We start from the raw sequence: 18,147 nt of genomic DNA, 5'->3' as shown, positions 1-18,147 counted from the left end.
AGTGTTTAATTTTTACTATTTTCCATCGTCGTAATAAACTTGGATGTAACAGTAACAGAAGAAAACTCTGAAGTTAGGCTACTCAATGTATATTAGGAAAAAACAGTCAATTTCTGGTTTCTAGGCCTTTAAAATGAAATAAATATAGGAAAGCTAAAAAGACAAGTCACTGAAAAATGGTAAAACAACCACAAGAGGCAGCAAGAGAAATCAGCTCAAGTATGTAACACTAATTCATACACAAATTACCTTTTAATATTCCCATCCCCTTCCTGCAATACATATTCACAGCAGTTAACAGGCCAGGGAAAAAGTATTAAAGACTGACAATACAATTTAGAAGTCTAGCTTAAATCCTAGTTTGCTTTCATCTAACCTTAAATTATTTTTTAAAAAATCATGATGCTATCCTAAAATTTGACTTTTTAAATTGTTTAAGTTTAAAATATTTAGAACAATGAGAAATATTTCAGAATTTATCATTAAAAGTACTACCAGTATAGTAAAAGATTAACTTTTGAATTTTGACTGCTTTCGAAAACCATGTTTAAAAGATTATTTCAAAAATACTGTAAAAAAAAAATGAAAAAAAAAAAAAAAAGACAGCTGTGCTATCCTACAAAACCACTCATACCGGAATTCAGGTAAATGTTTCTGTCCATGCAAATGAAGCATCTGTGTTACACAAGTTGTTATACCGTGTCTGATTCCATGTCTTTCCAATTACTGCTAGGCTTTAAAATATAACAGCTTATATTTCTGGATAGCTCCAACAACCCACTTCCATATGTCTATTCTGCATTCACAAGCGGACTGCAGCGACGGCTGGCCAGATGGCCTGATAACGAACGTATAAAAAAAAGAAGAGAGAAGAGCTGAAGAAGCCCTCAGGCTCCTGCCTCTTTCATGTGTTATTTCTTCTTCTATAGCTCTTTCCTACCTTCTCCATGACAACTATTAAGCTGTCCTGAAGCTAACCTTACTCTTAGCATAATCACGCTGCTCCCATTCCACATTAAGTGGAATAAACTTGCGTAAGAAAAAATTTCAGCAATCAGAGCAATCAGCCTTATACAGTTGAAGTTGCTTTTCCCCCCCTCACCCCCAAGTTACTTACATCTTCAGGTAATGCCTTTACCAATTCACTGTGAGCCATTGGCCTGATGCTCAGCTGATGGATGATCTCTCGTTTGATTTCATCTGTTGCATTTACCTGTCCTACTCCAGGACTGAATCTTTCACCTGTAAAAACAAAATATAACTTTTTATTTAAGGATTTTAAACATTTATTTCTCTTCTTTTGCAACTTAAAGGAGAAGACTGGAAAATAAGTCTCTTCTGTGAAATTTTTTGTCCACCCACCAGTGTTCAAAACTTCATTACGATAATACAAGCTAGTTTCAAGGTTTTTCCCCTAGGAAAAAAGTCAGAACTACAGGAAGTTCAAAATAGAACTGAACTTGAGGTGATAATGAATAATGCTCATTCCAGACCATTGAAGAGACTAAACTTTAAAAATTAATTAAATGTATTCTGAACTTACCAACAATCATTATAATGAGGTATAGCATCTCTTCTATAAGAGTGTTATTTTGTTGAACAACATCCTGAATTAAAATAAACAGACAAAAAAAAAGAATTTACATTTTTCAACTAAGGGTAAAAGAATTATTCCATATGCCGAAAATATTTTTCCAGGGCTTCAAAACATTGCCTGTCTTCACCCTTAGCACTCCCAAATTAAGCTATGCTGAAATGCAATCATAACTGCCTTAAACTTCTTAATGCAAAAATTACTCATCGGTTTCTGACATCTACCAGTGTGACAGGAAAAAAATATTTATGCATATTTCAAACTGGTCAAACGAAATTATAATACAATAGGTTTTGCATTTTTATGAAGAAACTGCACAGTCTCACACAACAGCATCTGATACACTTTCAAAAACAAAAATGCAGATTTTCTATTGCAGTAGTACATAAAATACCTTGTTAGTATTTTCTGTGCTAAATCTTTTGCCATAGTCTGGGGTACTAAATATCTGATAAAGTTCAAAGCGACTCAGCATTATCATCAAGAAGTGATTTGGATCCATCATAGACACACCTGTCTATTAAAGAAAAAATAATTATTATAAACAGAAAACAGATTGGGTTTTATTATAGCATGTTTGTATATTTATATACAATGTTCACAGTACATCCTTTATGAAATTCATTCCTCTCTCCATCCTGAGCATGAAGATTTAATTACTTAAGTTTACTCCCTTAGGTCTCCAATAACACAAGTGACAGTACGTTTGACAAATAAGGTCCTACGCTTTATAAGTAATTTCTGATGTCCTTTTAAGTGCAAAACATTCAGAATTAATCCTTTATTTCGAATACTCTGAATACAATTCAATTAAAAACTTTTGGTTGGTTGGTTTTGTCTCTACAATCCTGTTCCTACTGGCTCAACTTTTAGAAGGCATAATATCACTTAGTATACAGCACAAAGATTTTAAATATGAATTCTGATCCTCAAAACCAAGGCTAAAGACTTTAGACTTTAGGAAGACTTCCCAGACCTTCCTGGAAAGAATACTAATGTTTCAGTGTAGCCACAAACATTTACTTCCAATTCTGCAAACTACTGGCCAATGTTTTTTTCTGTTTATTAAACAATGTATCTAAGTTAGCCAATTACAAATACTTGTCCTTAGTTTACTATTGCTAATGGGACCATCTTTAAGACAGAATGATTTCCAGCAAAACTCAAGGATATCTACCCAAATGGGCAGCTGCAGATGATCATTAAAATATAGGGGTAGATCAAGGCTCAGGGAAATATGTGTGAAAGCTGAAGTAACTCAGGATGTACCCATCGTATTGGGCACTGCTAACTCTAGGTAAGATTTAAGGGACTTCCTGAGAAAAGATTTTGCCATCTAGGTGAACTACGTGCCCCAAGCTGCAAATTTTAGTTTTTGACACTCTCAGTGTTGAAGTAATGAACCACACCTCTCTGTGTCAGAGCTAAGTAGACTGCCAGATTTTTAAAATTTCTTCTTCACAAACTACTATATGGGGTTCCACTTTCTATCCAGCATTGTAGATACCAACTTTGAAGGGAGGGAGAAGAGACAACACATACATTGAGTACATTACTGAAGACCTGTAGACTCACACAACTGCCAGTACAGCATGACCCATTAGCCAAAATATTACATTCTTGAAGATGTAGCATAACATACGCATTACACAGAAAATTCTGCACTTTCCACAATATATTTAAAAAACAAGGATTACCACAACAGTATTTCCTTTACAAATTATCGTATAAAGACACAGATACAATAAAAAATAGAAGACCTTCCACAAAACCTGACTTTTTTCCTTGTCATTTAAAGGTTCTGATGGAACTAAAAACAAATGCACACATATCCAGAAAATGCTTGATAAAAATGCAAACTGGTACATGTAGTTACCTGAAGCATTACTATGTCCTTGTCAAACATCTCCCTCCTGCACTTCACATTATGATAGTAATAAATCTGAAACAAAAAAACAAACCACAATAATTAACAAACATTAGATTTTATCTAAACTTATTTTCATTCTGGAAGAATAAACTTTGTTATACAGTATTAGCAAACAAAACATGAATCTGTGATTTGAAAAAAATAACCAGATATATTTGTATGCAAAAAGCATTTTTATGTAGCACAAAACAGCATAGTCGCTGGCTGGGTTGTATTGATCTAAGGCCTACATAAACATAGAACGAAAAATCCTGTGGACCTCTTTGGGCTACATTTTAATATATCTACTTGTTTAGCAATTAACCGTTTGAAATTCACAGGACAGAAAACCCTTGCAGCTGGAGAAATGGTCTTTGCTCCATGAATTGCTTTTAATTATTTGAGAGATAATCTTTCAGGAATTGTCAGTTTCAGCAAAATATTAATATTGTGATAGAACCATACTTAACTAAACCATCCTGGGAGTGAACTCAACAGTACCACACCAAGCGGTAGCAACACAGCAGTCACTGCATGGCACTGAAATGTGGGAAAGGTTGACTCTACCACAATTAAGGAATACTCAAGAGGGCTGTCAAGTTTCTACCTGGGACTGGGAACATTTTTCAGCATGCTGAACTTTCCTCTAGAGACACACCATTTCTCACCAGAATTACATGGAAGAGAGCTGGGCACACCTTCCCTTTCTTCCCCACACTAATAATCCACACATAGATGCCCATTCCAATCTTCTGGGAAAATATTCAAAAGGACCTGGCTGAACATGAGCTCTCCATAGCGAAAGGAAAGAGAAAGGACTACCAGACTGTGGGAGCCATATTAACTAAACTAAACCAGGCTCTTAACTTCAAGGTGCTGACAACCAGGAGAAATCAACACAGAGACTTATTTCTCCATCAAAAGCTATGCTGAAATTTCAGATTTGATGTGTGTCTACAGTAATATGGTGCCGCTATATTTGTACATAACCAGAGCTCCTCTTGCCTTAATAATGACAAGAAAGGACATCACCTTATAAAGATCCTTTAAGTTAAGAGGCAAGAAGTGTCAGAATATGATATGTTTGAGCAGCGTAATTCAGCCTCCTAGCACACATGCATTGCAATTATCTAATGAAGATGGGGGCTTATGAGAGGGAAAGAAGTTTCTTGCAAATAAATCGAGTTAGCACCTCACAGAACAAAATCCTATTTCTGTTGTATCTATGTGTCGCTAAGAAAAATAACTTTATCCGATCACCCTGGTGGGTGGCACTGACACTACAGTACCCATTTTATAGTTGTTATGCTTGAAACACCTAAGATCTGGTTTGTAGAAACACAGAAAGAACTGTTCTCCAGAAGCATGAGAGAAAAAAGCCAAGAAACACTCAGTTCTACGCTCGTTCTAATGCTTCTGTGTCGTCCTTGGACTTCAATTAATTTATAAACATAAATAGTAATAATATCTTAATGGTGCATATTTTTATATTTGAGACAATTTTATGTGAAGGTGATGAATGCGTTACTGAAGATGCACAGATCTAATTCTGCACTGCATGTTGCTGTTGGACAGTATACAGTAAAAAGGCTAGGAGTCACTAACTGCATTATACCAAAACTTCTTTACATATAGAGGACTAAGTTCACTGAGCACTGCAGCAGCCCTCAAACAAAAAGCAACTTCTGACTAAGAAACCAAAGACCTGTTTAAAAGCACAAATATTCAAACGTTGTGAGTGTTGACATAAATGCCTACCTCACACTACCTTCCATAAGATTTACTTAATTGAAATTTAAAATCAATACAGAAAGGGAAGATTTTGAGGTCTGAAATTATCTTGGGGGAGTTATCAGAAAGCAGTGATTCTACAGCTACTACGTACTTACCTGATTAACAAGAGAGAACCCATTTCTTCTCCACATCCCTGCATGCACCTGGGCACATAGGACTAGGCATCGTAGTGGATGTTCTATTAACATAGGCGGGCTAAGTTCACTCTGCATTAAGAAAATGCAATATTTTGATATATACAGAGAAAATAAAAGAAAATGGGACTGAAATGAAGGAGGATGATATTTGTGTTCATTAAAATGTTTTGGCAATACAAAAGAGAAGCAAATCCAATACACATATTACAGAAGTTTGATGAGCCTATTCACAATCTATCCAGTCGTTGTTGACCAACCTTACATTCTCTTTGCTCCACAGAAGTACTCCACAAGGGCTTTAGTTTATTCTTAAAGACAGCAGGTTTCATATTTTAAAACATCAGCATTATCAATTTAATAACATTGTCATTTGCCCTCTTTCATTCAAAGGTTAAACACCCTTCTTTCAAAAGACACTGAGATTTCTTCTCCCAGTTTTGTTTTCTCCTCTTTTTATTTATCTTAATCTTTTTAACTTCCCCTTGAAGAAACATCATATCAGTAAGAACATGCAGGAAGCAAGAAACAGCTAGGGAAGAAAATCAGAACCCAGGCCAAGGAGAAGGAATCAGGTCCTGCCAGGAGTTCCTAAAAACAGCTTCTACTACAAAAAGAAGGTAATGCACGAAGAATAAAATACCAACCTTAAACCTGAGTCTTAAGGTATTTAAGAGAGCAATACTGATTGCTAATGTTCCAGTCGTGAATATCTAGATATTAATCTTTTAAGAGGTAATTTTATCTACTAAAGATAGTATCTCTAAACAGAATTCATAGCAAAAAAGTCCTTTGTTTTATTTAATAATATCCTACGCTTACATGACCAACTTCACGTTCAGCATTAATTATATTTAATGAATATGCTACATTTAATTACATACCAGGGGCAGCAGCTCTGGAAACTTATATGCCACTTCAGTTTTACTCAGCAAAACATGCAAGCCTACATAAATACATGAAACAAATACATACATGATATTACACACAATATTTTATATAATTCAAATAGGACAAAAAAGGTCATCTAATTTACTATCGGACCATTTTCTGGACAAAGCTACAAATAAGTCTGCAGATTTATCGCCCTGGAGCTACACAGCTATTTCCTGAAGAAAAAAAGCATACATCTTCGGAGATTTAAAGTTTTCCCCTTGTATCTGTATAAAACTTGCAGTACAAGTGAGATTTTTGCCTTTCTTTTGACTCTGTCACGTCCCCTCAGCAACAGCCAAGAGTCCTTGGTCTATCAGGACACATTATCAACAACAGATACCTCATCCTTTCTATCAGTCCTTAGAGATTTACAAAAGAGCTCAGGAACTAACTGAGGGCCCTACAGAATACATAAGGTTTTTCTGTTTTGCTTTGTTTTAAAGCTACAAGGAGTTTGCCTAAACATTCAAACATTCAAAGTTGTTTGACTTTGAGCGGCATAGTCAGCTCAGCTGCTTAGTCAGTCATTCATTACCTGTGAATTTATTTTTATCATATGATTTTCTGATTGTATAAACTAAAATTCATCAACCTTTTCTCAACACAACTGTCGAACAAGATAGGCACAATACAAAGAGAAAGACATAGCTTAATTTTCTGGTGACACATCTGTTTGATAAATCTGTTCTCTAACAGAATGTTGATTAGGCTATTCAATCTGACAGCTAAACATGTTTCAAAACAGTCAACTACAGTCCATATTTTGTTGCGTTTCTTTTGCATCTCTCAAGTGCCAAAAGCAGCGGTAACTGCCTACAACACATCCCACTGACAAATCCAGAGGCGTGAGACAACCTCCGCCAGGCCTGAAACGATAACTTTTCCAATGCTTGGGAATATTTAGCCTAAAGGCTATCAAACAGCTAGAAAATGGCCAAAATGCATCCTATTCAGGCTTTAAACAACTGTTGTGTGGTTCCTTTCGTACACACAAATACAAATCACATTTATACAACATTTTTCATTTCCTGAAATATTTTTAAAATAGGTCATACCTGCAAGTAAACGAGAAACTGGGAGATGAATGCTAACTTTTTCCTGAGAAACACAGTATCTGATGGTCTCAACTGAATGTCCACACATACTGAGAACAATAGGCTGTTCTCCATCAGTAAAACCACTATGACACTGCATCAACACAGTCAGACATTTCTTGTAGGCTTCAATTAACACTTTTTCCTAAAAAGAAAGATAGCAGTTTACAGAGATAATGAAAAAAACAGGGATCTACAAAATAACACAGCCAACATAAACACTCTGATGGGTTTGGGGTTTTTACCTTTATTATCAGTGCCGCAACATTAAGATAAGGAATCTTACAGAAGGAGCTGAATCAAGGGTGGCATAGATTGCGAAACTCATACTGGCATGCCAGATTAGAAAAAAAACCCACTAGTTGGGGTTTTTTTTGGTTACTGATATTATGGAAACTTTCTGAGCAACGATCATGCTAGGCCAGTAAAACCTGCACATTAACTAACAATGACAGATTAAAGCCAGCTTGAATGTTCAAATAGTCTAGGATCACTTGTTCCACAGCCATATTTTACCATGCTGAAGTTCTGTACTCCTAAAGCTTGAAACACTTATGGAGTAGAAACCTGATTTACCATCAGGCAGCATATGGTAGATTCAGGGGCTATTCCTCTATTCCCTCTTCTCTGAAAATTATAACCTGATAGTGTTGCAATGATCACAACTTTCAGATGTGTGATGGAACTCTCTCCGCAATATTTTATAAAAAGTCTTAACTACATTCTTATGAATTGGTCAGTTCAAGCCATAAAAGATCTCTTTAAATACAGCAAAGATTTGCACCTGCTCAGAGAAGATCTTGGCTTATGGTGAAGTTATGTGTTTAGCTCAATTGTTACACATATTAATGTTTAGGTTTTCTTCCTCCTCACATATCCACATGGAAAAACAATTCAGAAGAAACTTACATCTAATGCACACCAGTCCTGCATCATTGAAATAACAAGTGTTAATTTCATCTGCAATGTAAATGCTGCTTCCCATTCTGGTTCCATTTCTATGTGTTGTCCTACTTGACGAGTTATTGGATCCATACCCTAGAAAAAAAAAACAAGAAGAATCACACATTTCAACAATATACCACTGAAACACATCGACAACATTAGCATAAGTGTGAGATGGTGGTTATCTGTCCTTATAAATATATTGTTCCTACAACAGGAAAAAAGAAGCTTGAGACCATCTGAAAAGGAATTATACACATCAAAATAATAACAAGAAAATGAAAAAGGAATTGGAAGAGAAGAATACTGGGATGGGAAAGGTTTTGCATATGAGCTCTATTTATTATTAACACCTGCAGAGATTTCAGTATTATGAGCAGTAGAACAACATTCGCATACATAATCTCACACACATATTTTGGTTTTTGAATGTATTTTCTAGGGATGTGCTATGAAATGCAGTTAAGTACTAACTAAAGACTGGTTACTGCAGGACCTAATCAGCTCTTGGCATAAGAAAAAAAACATCATGACATGAGGATTACAATATATTCAAGAGACTATCATAAACAGCCTAAGGAAAGCTAAGTACTGAGAAATGCATGCTACTGAAGTACTGAAAAATGGGAGGGATTCTGACTTTACGTTACTGATCATACAGTCAATTTGCCATTATAAAAGCTACACTGCTATTAAAATACTCCTCTTAAGGTAATACAGCATATGAAAAGGCAGGGAATTAAAAAAAAAAACACAGTGAAGAAGTCTATTTGTATGTCAGGAACTACATATTCCTCAATACATGGAGTAACTCTGCTGACATTTAAGTATCAACTGGAGCTCTCGCTATGAGGGAAGTTGGTTAAGATGAACCAGATTTCACTCACATAATTGTCTCTTGTCTACCTCTACAACTGCTAAATATGCTCAAAATGACACTTTTCTTTTTGAACCACTCTTCCTTTTTATTGCCCTCTACAACAAGCTAAATTTGATAAAGTTAGGTGAGATGTTACATTTCAAGAAACCATGATGACTCCAAGTGTTATACTGCACTGAAGTTATTAAATGGAGAGTACATTACATTTCTTCCATTTTTATATCCTGATAGCTAACTTCCTACTTTAACTTTGCAAAGTTTTGTAATTCACAGATTTACATACCTGCATACATTTGAGTAATTCTAAGAAGGCATCAAAACCCTCTAGGAACTTGTGCCTCAAGTCATCTGACCACTCAGTTGGCTTACTTATCAACACATACCTGGGTACATTAGAAAGATGCAAGTGTTAATTTTATATTTTTTTCCTCCTCAATCAATCAAATCAGCACATACTTAATATACTTACTTGAGATCCAAAATAAGGCTCTGAACACGCCTGAATTTGAAAGCCTGCAGAGCAGTGTAACGTTCAAACTGAAACCTGCCTTGGATGTCACGGTGCCTTAAGTGGTCCATAAAAGTTTTAATGATGGTGGTCATGAGATTTTCTTCTGTTATTAGCATTCGAGCCTATACCAAAGAACATTGAAATTTGCTGTAATTAACAGACAGCTAACAAGAGTTTCACACTGCACCATGATGTTTATAAAATACATGAACTTTTTATCCAAAATAGTTACATCAATAATTAACACAAAAGAACATATTGAAAGCCAATCTTCCAAACATTCCCAAAGAAAAAATGTAATCTAGCCTGAAATTATCATAATCCAGATCTCTTTCTTCAGATCCCTTCTGTACAGAAGTTGGAGTATGGTTAGGCTCCTGCAAACCTACATAATTATGAGACAAGATATATGTTATTACGTGTCTTATAATTAACTTGTACCTTCCTTTAAGTATGTGTTGTCTTGTCTCGTAATTTTAGTACGAGTCATTTAAGGGAGTAACAGCTCTTCTGTTTTCTGTTTACAAACTGTCGAGCCCTGTGGTGAAAAGCACGTTTTCTGAACTGCTAACGAACTATATAGTGCAATTTCCACATGGAAACTATGTGAAATGACTTATGATTCCCCTCAAGGGCTACTGCATACATCCATGTGTTGCAGGAGACAAATCAACAGGCATCGCAAAATCCAATGAAGACTGTCTTCCACACCCAACCTGACATAACCCAACACCACAACAGAGTACAGGGCACTAGGAAGTTACTACCATCTCCTACTTAACTCTTCTAAACTCCCCCATTTTGTTGGTTCTCCAACGTGAATGGGATGAGTCTTGCAGTTCTCAGATCTCATGAGGATTTTATAACGTGGCTGGTAGATTCAAGGAGATTAGCCACTCTGATCTACCTTAACGACACTGCGGTTGTTGACTAGAGCTTATAGGCTTGCTTTTGGGTTGCTCACGATACTCCAAAACACAGTTTCTAAAATGCTGCTGCGGGGGGGGGAGCGGGGGGGGGAATCTAATGGGTAACGTTTTCCCCCAAAAAATCACCGCCAACACAACCACGCATCCTCCCTCAAACCAAAAACCCTCAGTTATTTGAGAGCTCACACTCTTGAGTTACTAAGATCAGTTTGAAAATGTTACTGGCAGGCAGTGTGGTGGTTTTATATTCTTCAACTTATTAATTCAATTTAGAATGAATGGCTCTAAGTATATACAAAGTAATTCTTCATGCATATGATAGGAGTTTGTCATAATTACTTTCACCTCATCGGTCTATTCTATCCTTCTACAGAACAGTCCAAAAAAATTTGCTTTACTTTTTTTGCATGCTGTTGAAATAGAAAACATGTAAAAGGGACACTGCAATTATTCTCTAAGGAAATGTTTGAAATTCTTTTTAAAAAAAATGTTTCAATATACATATTCCACCACCCCATCTGCCAAAGGAAAAAATAATACCATAACCATTTAAATAATACTAGTTGGTTAAGTCTAACTGTAAGTCTAAATATTGGCAACATTCTTATTAACTGCATCAAAATTAAAAGAGGTAACACAATATTGCCCTGAACCATGGAAACAAAATCCAGAGGTCCTGTTGAATTCCCATTAATAACATCCACCCCTAGGAAACTGAAAAACAACTTTGTTCAGTATCATAACTGTCATGCTACTATTGAATTTTAGAGCTCAGTTAAGCTGATTAAATACGGAAAGATTCAGAAACATTCATTTTTTAAACAATTCTGGCTCTGAAAATCAGACTTTTATTTCCAGTACAGCTCCAAAGTTTTATTTGTCTAGCTCATAATACAAGCAAAGACAGACTTATTTGGAGACTGGAGCAAAAAAAGACGCTTCCCAAATAAGCGCAAGCTGGTGAAAGAACAGTAGAGACAGTGAGCTGGGAGAAGTAACAGTGCCTGAAGCACCGTAACAAAAATTAACTGGAAACCTGAAAGAAGGCATCATCCGAGCCTAGAACCACCAAAGGAAGCAGGAAACATCATGAGACAATTCTTGCTTGCGCTTGTGTTGATTGGAAAATTAACATGAAGTGGATCATTTATAAAACTGCACCCAAATGGGAGGCTCTGAAACTGTGATATGCAAACCATAATGTAGATTTCTACAGACAGAAACTGTGGCTCGGTACCACAAGGAATTTAATTTAAAGGTGTTGTGTGTGTTTCTAAATAAAAACTTAAGTACCTTTCTAAAAAAAGTAAAAGAAAAATGTAAAAAGAAAAACCAGAAGTATCCAGCCCACTCTGGGAACTCAGACTCAAACGTTGCAATGCTGAATGCATTAACTTCTAAACCCATAGCAACATATGTAAACACTCTGACTGCTGTGCAGCAGCAGCGCCCTGCGTTTCCACAGTAACATTAAAAGAAATCTGCAGTTTTGAATCAAGAACCTTGAGTGGCTTTCAACAAATAAAGATTTCCTTTTTTGGTCTTTTAGTACTTACAAGAGAAGGCACTGTGAATATCTGTATCGAGAGGTCAGCAATTGAGAACTCTCTGTCGTGGTCATCTTTCATAAAATCACTCTGCAATCGCTCATAGTTCTATTAAGAAGGAGGCAAAAAAAGGCAAGGAGTGCCAACTATCAGTTTTTAAAAGAAAGACAGGCACTACTCACCAGAGTAGGTACAGTGAAGAGTTGGACAGACAGAGCAGCCACCGATACTGCCCGTTCGTGATCATCCTCCATATAATCTCTCTGCAACTGCCGGTAATTCTAAACAACAAGGGGAAATTCACCTCTAATCCACACTGACCTGATTTTTTAATTTAAATGTTTGCTCTGGGAAATTTTAATGCCATGATAAAAGGAAGAGTAGCTCTTATGGATTATTACATAGGTATTTTGTACAAAGAACATGACAACTTAATCTGCTCACACGTAAGATCTACTCACTCTCATTTCACAATAGAGGCTAATATTCGATTTTCTACTCAAAAAAGTTAGTCTTCAGCTGAGTGAGCAGAATTTTGCAGTGCTGATTTAAAGCATTTCAAATATTAGTTACCGCAGAAATCAGCATAACTGAATTTCAGCACTATTTGAGTAGTGCTGTAACAGCTTACACCTCAACAATGAGAAGCAATTAGCTCTTAAGAAGTGATAGCCTGCATAGTTGACGGTGAAGACAAAAACATCTGAACTGCTTTAGTTCTGGGCAGCCTGGAAAACCCATTTTCTTCCCAGGAGATGAGATGCTATTATAACTAATATTTAGAAGACAGAAATAAGGTAGTCAGTATTACATTTCAACTTTTCACTTCCAAAAAAAGGAAAAAAATTCTGGACAACAGTTCATTTGAAGCACTGTATGCTAACTAAACTCTCTTGGCTAGACAGTTTAAGCATTTAATGGCTCTTTGTAAGAAAGATACTTACCCTTGCAAAGCGAATAGCGAAAAGTTTCTTGTATTTCAAATCCATAAGTAGACTGCTCATGAATAACTGGTGATACACATTTCTAGCTCCTGTCAAGAAAAATGAATGAAATGTTGCATGTCACTATTTTCTATCAACATATTATGGAAACATTTAGAAAAGTAAACTTTTACAGAATGAGGTAAGCGTGCATTTCAGAGCAGAAGCTGCTTCAAATTTGAAGGTTCTTCAAAAGAAGAACCTTCAAATACAAGGCAAGTCAGGCAAACAAGAATGGAACTCTATTCCTCCTCAGGATAAACAGAGGATTTGCATAGCCCAGGGAAAAAAAGAGCATGGTATTATGAGAAGTCCTGGGAACTGCAATAAATTCTGCTAGCTGTGAACAACTCTGCAAAATAAACAGCTTAGCTATCTCTGAATTTCTAGTCTGTGTGAGCAGCATCCCAGAAAATATTGTCAATACAAATGAGAATTGAATGTATGTAGCTTGGAAATACATACACGTATGTACCATTTCTTTCTGTAGGTCACTTTTAGGTCAAAAGCCATTATGCTATTTCCTTAATGTAGAGTAACTATGGAACACATGAAAAAGTAGAGAAATATTGATATTGAAATAGAAATGCAAAAGTTACTCCTTGCTTACAGGGAAGACATTATCCAAACAAAACCTGTATTAAAAGCGTTGTAATGGTCCACAAAAGCAGTACCTTCCAGATCACAACGTTTTCAAGGGGGAAAAAAAAATTTAAAAATCTGAGTGCCAGGAATTCATTCACGCAAGATAAAGCTATTAGATAAACAAAACCTAAAAGAATCATTTTCTCCATACTACATCCACTTTTCACCTTACTTGTTACTTCTATTATTGCTGCTCCAAAGACAGACCACAAAGAGATGTCACTACTCTCTAGGATATCTGCACCTCAGAACTAAAGAACAAGAGATACTGGGGGGAAGGCAACAATTTTCAAGTTACTATATTCTTGTTTAAATAAGGAAAGGACATATAGATTGCATCATTCTCTGCATTCTCTTTGTGCTTCTCATTCTTATGCCTGGCCTTACATGCCCTTTCAGTATATCAAATCAGACACAGAATCTACGAGGGAGAAAAAATTAACTACCTCCACTTCCTCAAAATTACAACTTTCTAGCCAACTCCACTATATCTATTGGGCTTTCAAAATTTTAAGGGCTCTAAAATAACAGAACAATAGTTTTCACTGAGTGTTCTCAGAACATCTAAGAGTACCTCATGAACACAAACACAAGTCAAAGCAGAAAACCTCTGTCCTATACCTGAAAAAGAGGCATTTTGGCAGATACAATATAGATGCTGAGACCCTACAAAGCAGATAAAACCCCAAATCACTCTGTTGTTTACTCTATTTCCCTTAACTATCACTGTCATCCACATATGCAAGTCAGCCTTCATTTCAGACAACTCTGAGAAATTAGATCTAAAACCAACCCCACTTCCAAATGGTCTCCTTATGTTCTTGCCTTCGATGTATTTGGAATGCATCATGAAGGGACAGATTATAACAAATCGGGCAATTCTATCTGATAATACACCACAGTAAAAGTGATCAAACCTTAGCAGATACGGTAAAGAGAAAACTTTTTTTGCATAGCATTCTTTAGTATTTTCCAGAGATTTGAGAAAACTCACCTTTCCACAGTTTAGAATCATACAGCATCAACTTATCCACAAGAGAAGAATTTTCACCATCTGGCCCCTCCTGTAAACCAACCTGACACAATATTCGACGAAGACCATCTTAATGAAGAGAAATTATATAAATTAGTTATAGCTTAAACACAAATTATACATTATTTTGACATACTGGAATTTTCATAAGACACAGTAGAAGCCACAGGGCCCTCTTTTCCTTGACAACTGAATAACACTGCTCCTATTTTGCTGACAGAAACACAAGTATTTTCTACTTGCAAGTTTCACACTAACCCTATGGAACATTAGGAACCTTGTGAAAATTGCCAAACACAATGATTTGTTTCAAAGCTATCAAATAAAAATGTGCTTTCTTAAATGTGCTGCTGGCTTACTAATACAATAAATATACAGCAGGCTAATTTTCTAGGTAGTATTTTTCCTGTTTAGAGTCCTATCAAAAGGAAAGTATAATTCATATATGAAACAACTCATTTACTCCTATATGAGTGTTTCTGTTTACACTTACTAGCTGCTATTATTTTAAAGCTTCTCTACATATTTTTTCTAATGGAAAGCAGTAATAATTGTTCTTATATGAACATGTACGTTATTATATGCTTGCAGACAAGCCTGCACCTGCAACAGAACACAACAAAGACATGCTTATATTAACAATGTTCAACCTATCTTTGCAGTGCAGGTAATGCATACTCACTAAAACAACTATATGACTTACACGCATTAGCCCTTATTTCTGCACGCTGCTCAGACATCTCAGCTTCTTGGGGTAGAGTTGGCAGTGGCTTAGTGCCCTGTACACCATACCATGTGCTGCATGGTGCAGTTCTATACAGTTTGTGAACCCCTATAGCAGTTTGGGTTTGTTTTGTTTTTTTGGGTTTTTTTTTCCTTGCAGAGTTCTATTCCAACTACTGTTATGAAGGGCAACAAATTAAGGGAAACTACAGACAAGAGCTTGACACTCATTTCACAGCAACCATCCAACTTAACTTTGTGGCACAGTAGAAGACCCCTCCACCTTCCAGTCGCCCTTTGGTCAGAGACATTTAAGCATAACCACCTGAACAGTGCAAACCTATCACCCCATGTTACAGGCACACAGTAGCAGGCTGCTTGATTCTGCTGATTGACCAGAATCTATATGTTTGGGTGTGTTTGTGTCCTGGTTTCAGCTGGGATAGAGTTCATTTTCTTCCTGGCAGCTGCCGTGTTTTGGATTTAGTATGAGAAAAATGTTGATAACACACATCGATTTAGTTGTTGCTAAGTAATGTTTACAGTAAGTCAAGGACTTTTTCAATTTCCCATAGAAGCTGAGAGGGAGCATCAACAGAAGAAGCTGGCCAAAGAAATATTCCATACCATACACATCATGCTCAGTATATAAATGGGAGCTGGCTGGGGAGCAGGAATCACTGCTCAGGACAGGCTGGGCAATTGATCATAGGGTTGTGAGCAACTGTACTGTATCAATATTTTGTATATTATTATTATTTTCTCATCCATTACTGTTCTATTAAACTGTTTTTATCTCAACCCATAAGGGTTTTTTCCCCCCTTTTTCATCCTCTTCTCCCCACCCTACTGGAGAAGGTCGGGGGGAGGAAGGGAGTGAACGGCTGAGTGGTCCTCGCTCAGGACAGGCTGGGCAATTGATCATAGGGTTGTGAGCAACTGTACTGTATCAATATTTTGTATATTATTATTATTTTCTCATCCATTACTGTTCTATTAAACTGTTTTTATCTCAACCCATAAGGGTTTTTTCCCCCCTTTTTCATCCTCTTCTCCCCACCCTACTGGAGAAGGTCGGGGGGAGGAAGGGAGTGAACGGCTGAGTGGTCCTCGTTGCCAGCTGGGGTTAAACCACGACAGTTTGTTAAAAAGCTAAGGGAAACCAACTTTTTCAAGAGTGCATTTCACAAAACCAAACTCCAGAGTACATTGCAAGACTGAATGTCAAGGTGTGTAAGGCATTTCAAGTAGCTGAGCATGTAGGTCACAGACAAAACGTATGCGTACTGCTGACCATCAAACACTATTTTTGCCCTTCTGAATCATAAAGGACACTGCATTTAATGAAGTGAAGTCTGCAGAATTTCAGAAATACCACACATACAAATCAAACTATAAATTCAATGCTTTCATCTGTAATTTGATAATCCATTAACATATTCAAGTTACTTTCTTGCAACTGTAATTTAGTGCTGAAAATTAGTGACTCTGGCACCTGGCACAAATGACATGGCACAAAACCGGGCTTTAAGAAAGCGAGAAAGACAGTGCCTGCCTACACATTACACTGAAAGGAAAATTTATCTCTGAAATTAAGTATCTTCATGTCTCTCCTTTCTATTAATACCTATTATTTGCCAGCAACACTGGCAAATTAAATAGCTGAACAAACTACTACCAGAGTAACTTTTCCAGAGTTTGATTTACATATCTTTAAAAATTAACTTATACAGACATAAACTATTTATCTTTCAAAAAAAGATAACATGATATAGAGATCCTGTGCCTAAAATCTTGGCTAATTTTTTAACTATCAGTCTAATAAAACATACAATCTGAAGAAACCTTGCAACTATGCAGAACATACATGCAATATTACAGCTGAGTGTGCTTTGCTAATAATTCTTATTAGCATTTAGATACACAGAACACAATGTACATTTGGGACTGTATCGACATTTCTACATACCAGGAGTTTGACACATTTTGCTTTTATTTCCCCTTATGCTGCACATTTACACAACCTTATGATTCAACAGGACAAAGGAGGAATCAAGTCAAAACAGTGACAGAGCCTTCCCATAAAAATGATACTGTGCACTTTGATTTCTTTGAAGAAACCTCTTTCTAAATACCTGATTAATACTTTGTTGGCTTCTATACTTACCCAAAAACCTCCACACATCCTTGCATTTTCTCTGTTGTTCTACTTAGCAAAAAGTCTGAAGCAATCACTTTCATCATCATTCATCAAATTACTCCTGAATAATTTTGTTTTATCTAATCAGATAGGTTATTTTCAGCTTACTGCATTCATTTAAAAAGAACTAGGGACTGAAAAATAGCTTGTTGGCATACAGCATTTGACAGCAACTAAACAGAAAACAGTATCTGAGAAGACAGGTAGCACTTTCATATGGAAGTTAGACCTCAGAACAGCACTCCAATAAGAGAAAATAGAATGAAGTCTGACAAGCTATTAATAGTTTC

The 18,147-nt window shown here is 36.2% G+C and overlaps 1 protein-coding gene across 1 annotated transcript in view; it reads right to left on the bottom strand.

Annotated features, from left to right (window-relative positions):
• Positions 1-18,147, bottom strand: part of UBR2 (ubiquitin protein ligase E3 component n-recognin 2) — a 51,654-nt gene that overhangs the window by 21,810 nt on the left and 11,697 nt on the right. The window contains exons 8-20 of the mRNA XM_009888472.1: positions 14,896-15,003; positions 13,218-13,306; positions 12,456-12,554; positions 9,756-9,919; positions 9,570-9,669; positions 8,371-8,499; positions 7,423-7,606; positions 6,316-6,377; positions 5,393-5,503; positions 3,471-3,536; positions 1,989-2,111; positions 1,544-1,607; positions 1,118-1,242 (exon numbers count right to left, since the gene is read on the bottom strand). Of these exons, the coding sequence (XP_009886774.1) occupies positions 1,118-1,242; positions 1,544-1,607; positions 1,989-2,111; positions 3,471-3,536; positions 5,393-5,503; positions 6,316-6,377; positions 7,423-7,606; positions 8,371-8,499; positions 9,570-9,669; positions 9,756-9,919; positions 12,456-12,554; positions 13,218-13,306; positions 14,896-15,003 (1,424 nt within the window). The remainder of the gene's footprint in view (positions 1-1,117; positions 1,243-1,543; positions 1,608-1,988; positions 2,112-3,470; positions 3,537-5,392; positions 5,504-6,315; positions 6,378-7,422; positions 7,607-8,370; positions 8,500-9,569; positions 9,670-9,755; positions 9,920-12,455; positions 12,555-13,217; positions 13,307-14,895; positions 15,004-18,147) is intronic.

The sequence above is a fragment of the Charadrius vociferus genome, unplaced genomic scaffold, assembly GCF_000708025.1.
Source record: "Charadrius vociferus isolate BGI_N301 unplaced genomic scaffold, ASM70802v2 scaffold340, whole genome shotgun sequence".
Taxonomy (NCBI): Eukaryota; Metazoa; Chordata; class Aves; order Charadriiformes; family Charadriidae; genus Charadrius; species Charadrius vociferus.
This window is presented reverse-complemented; position numbering and strand designations above follow the sequence as displayed.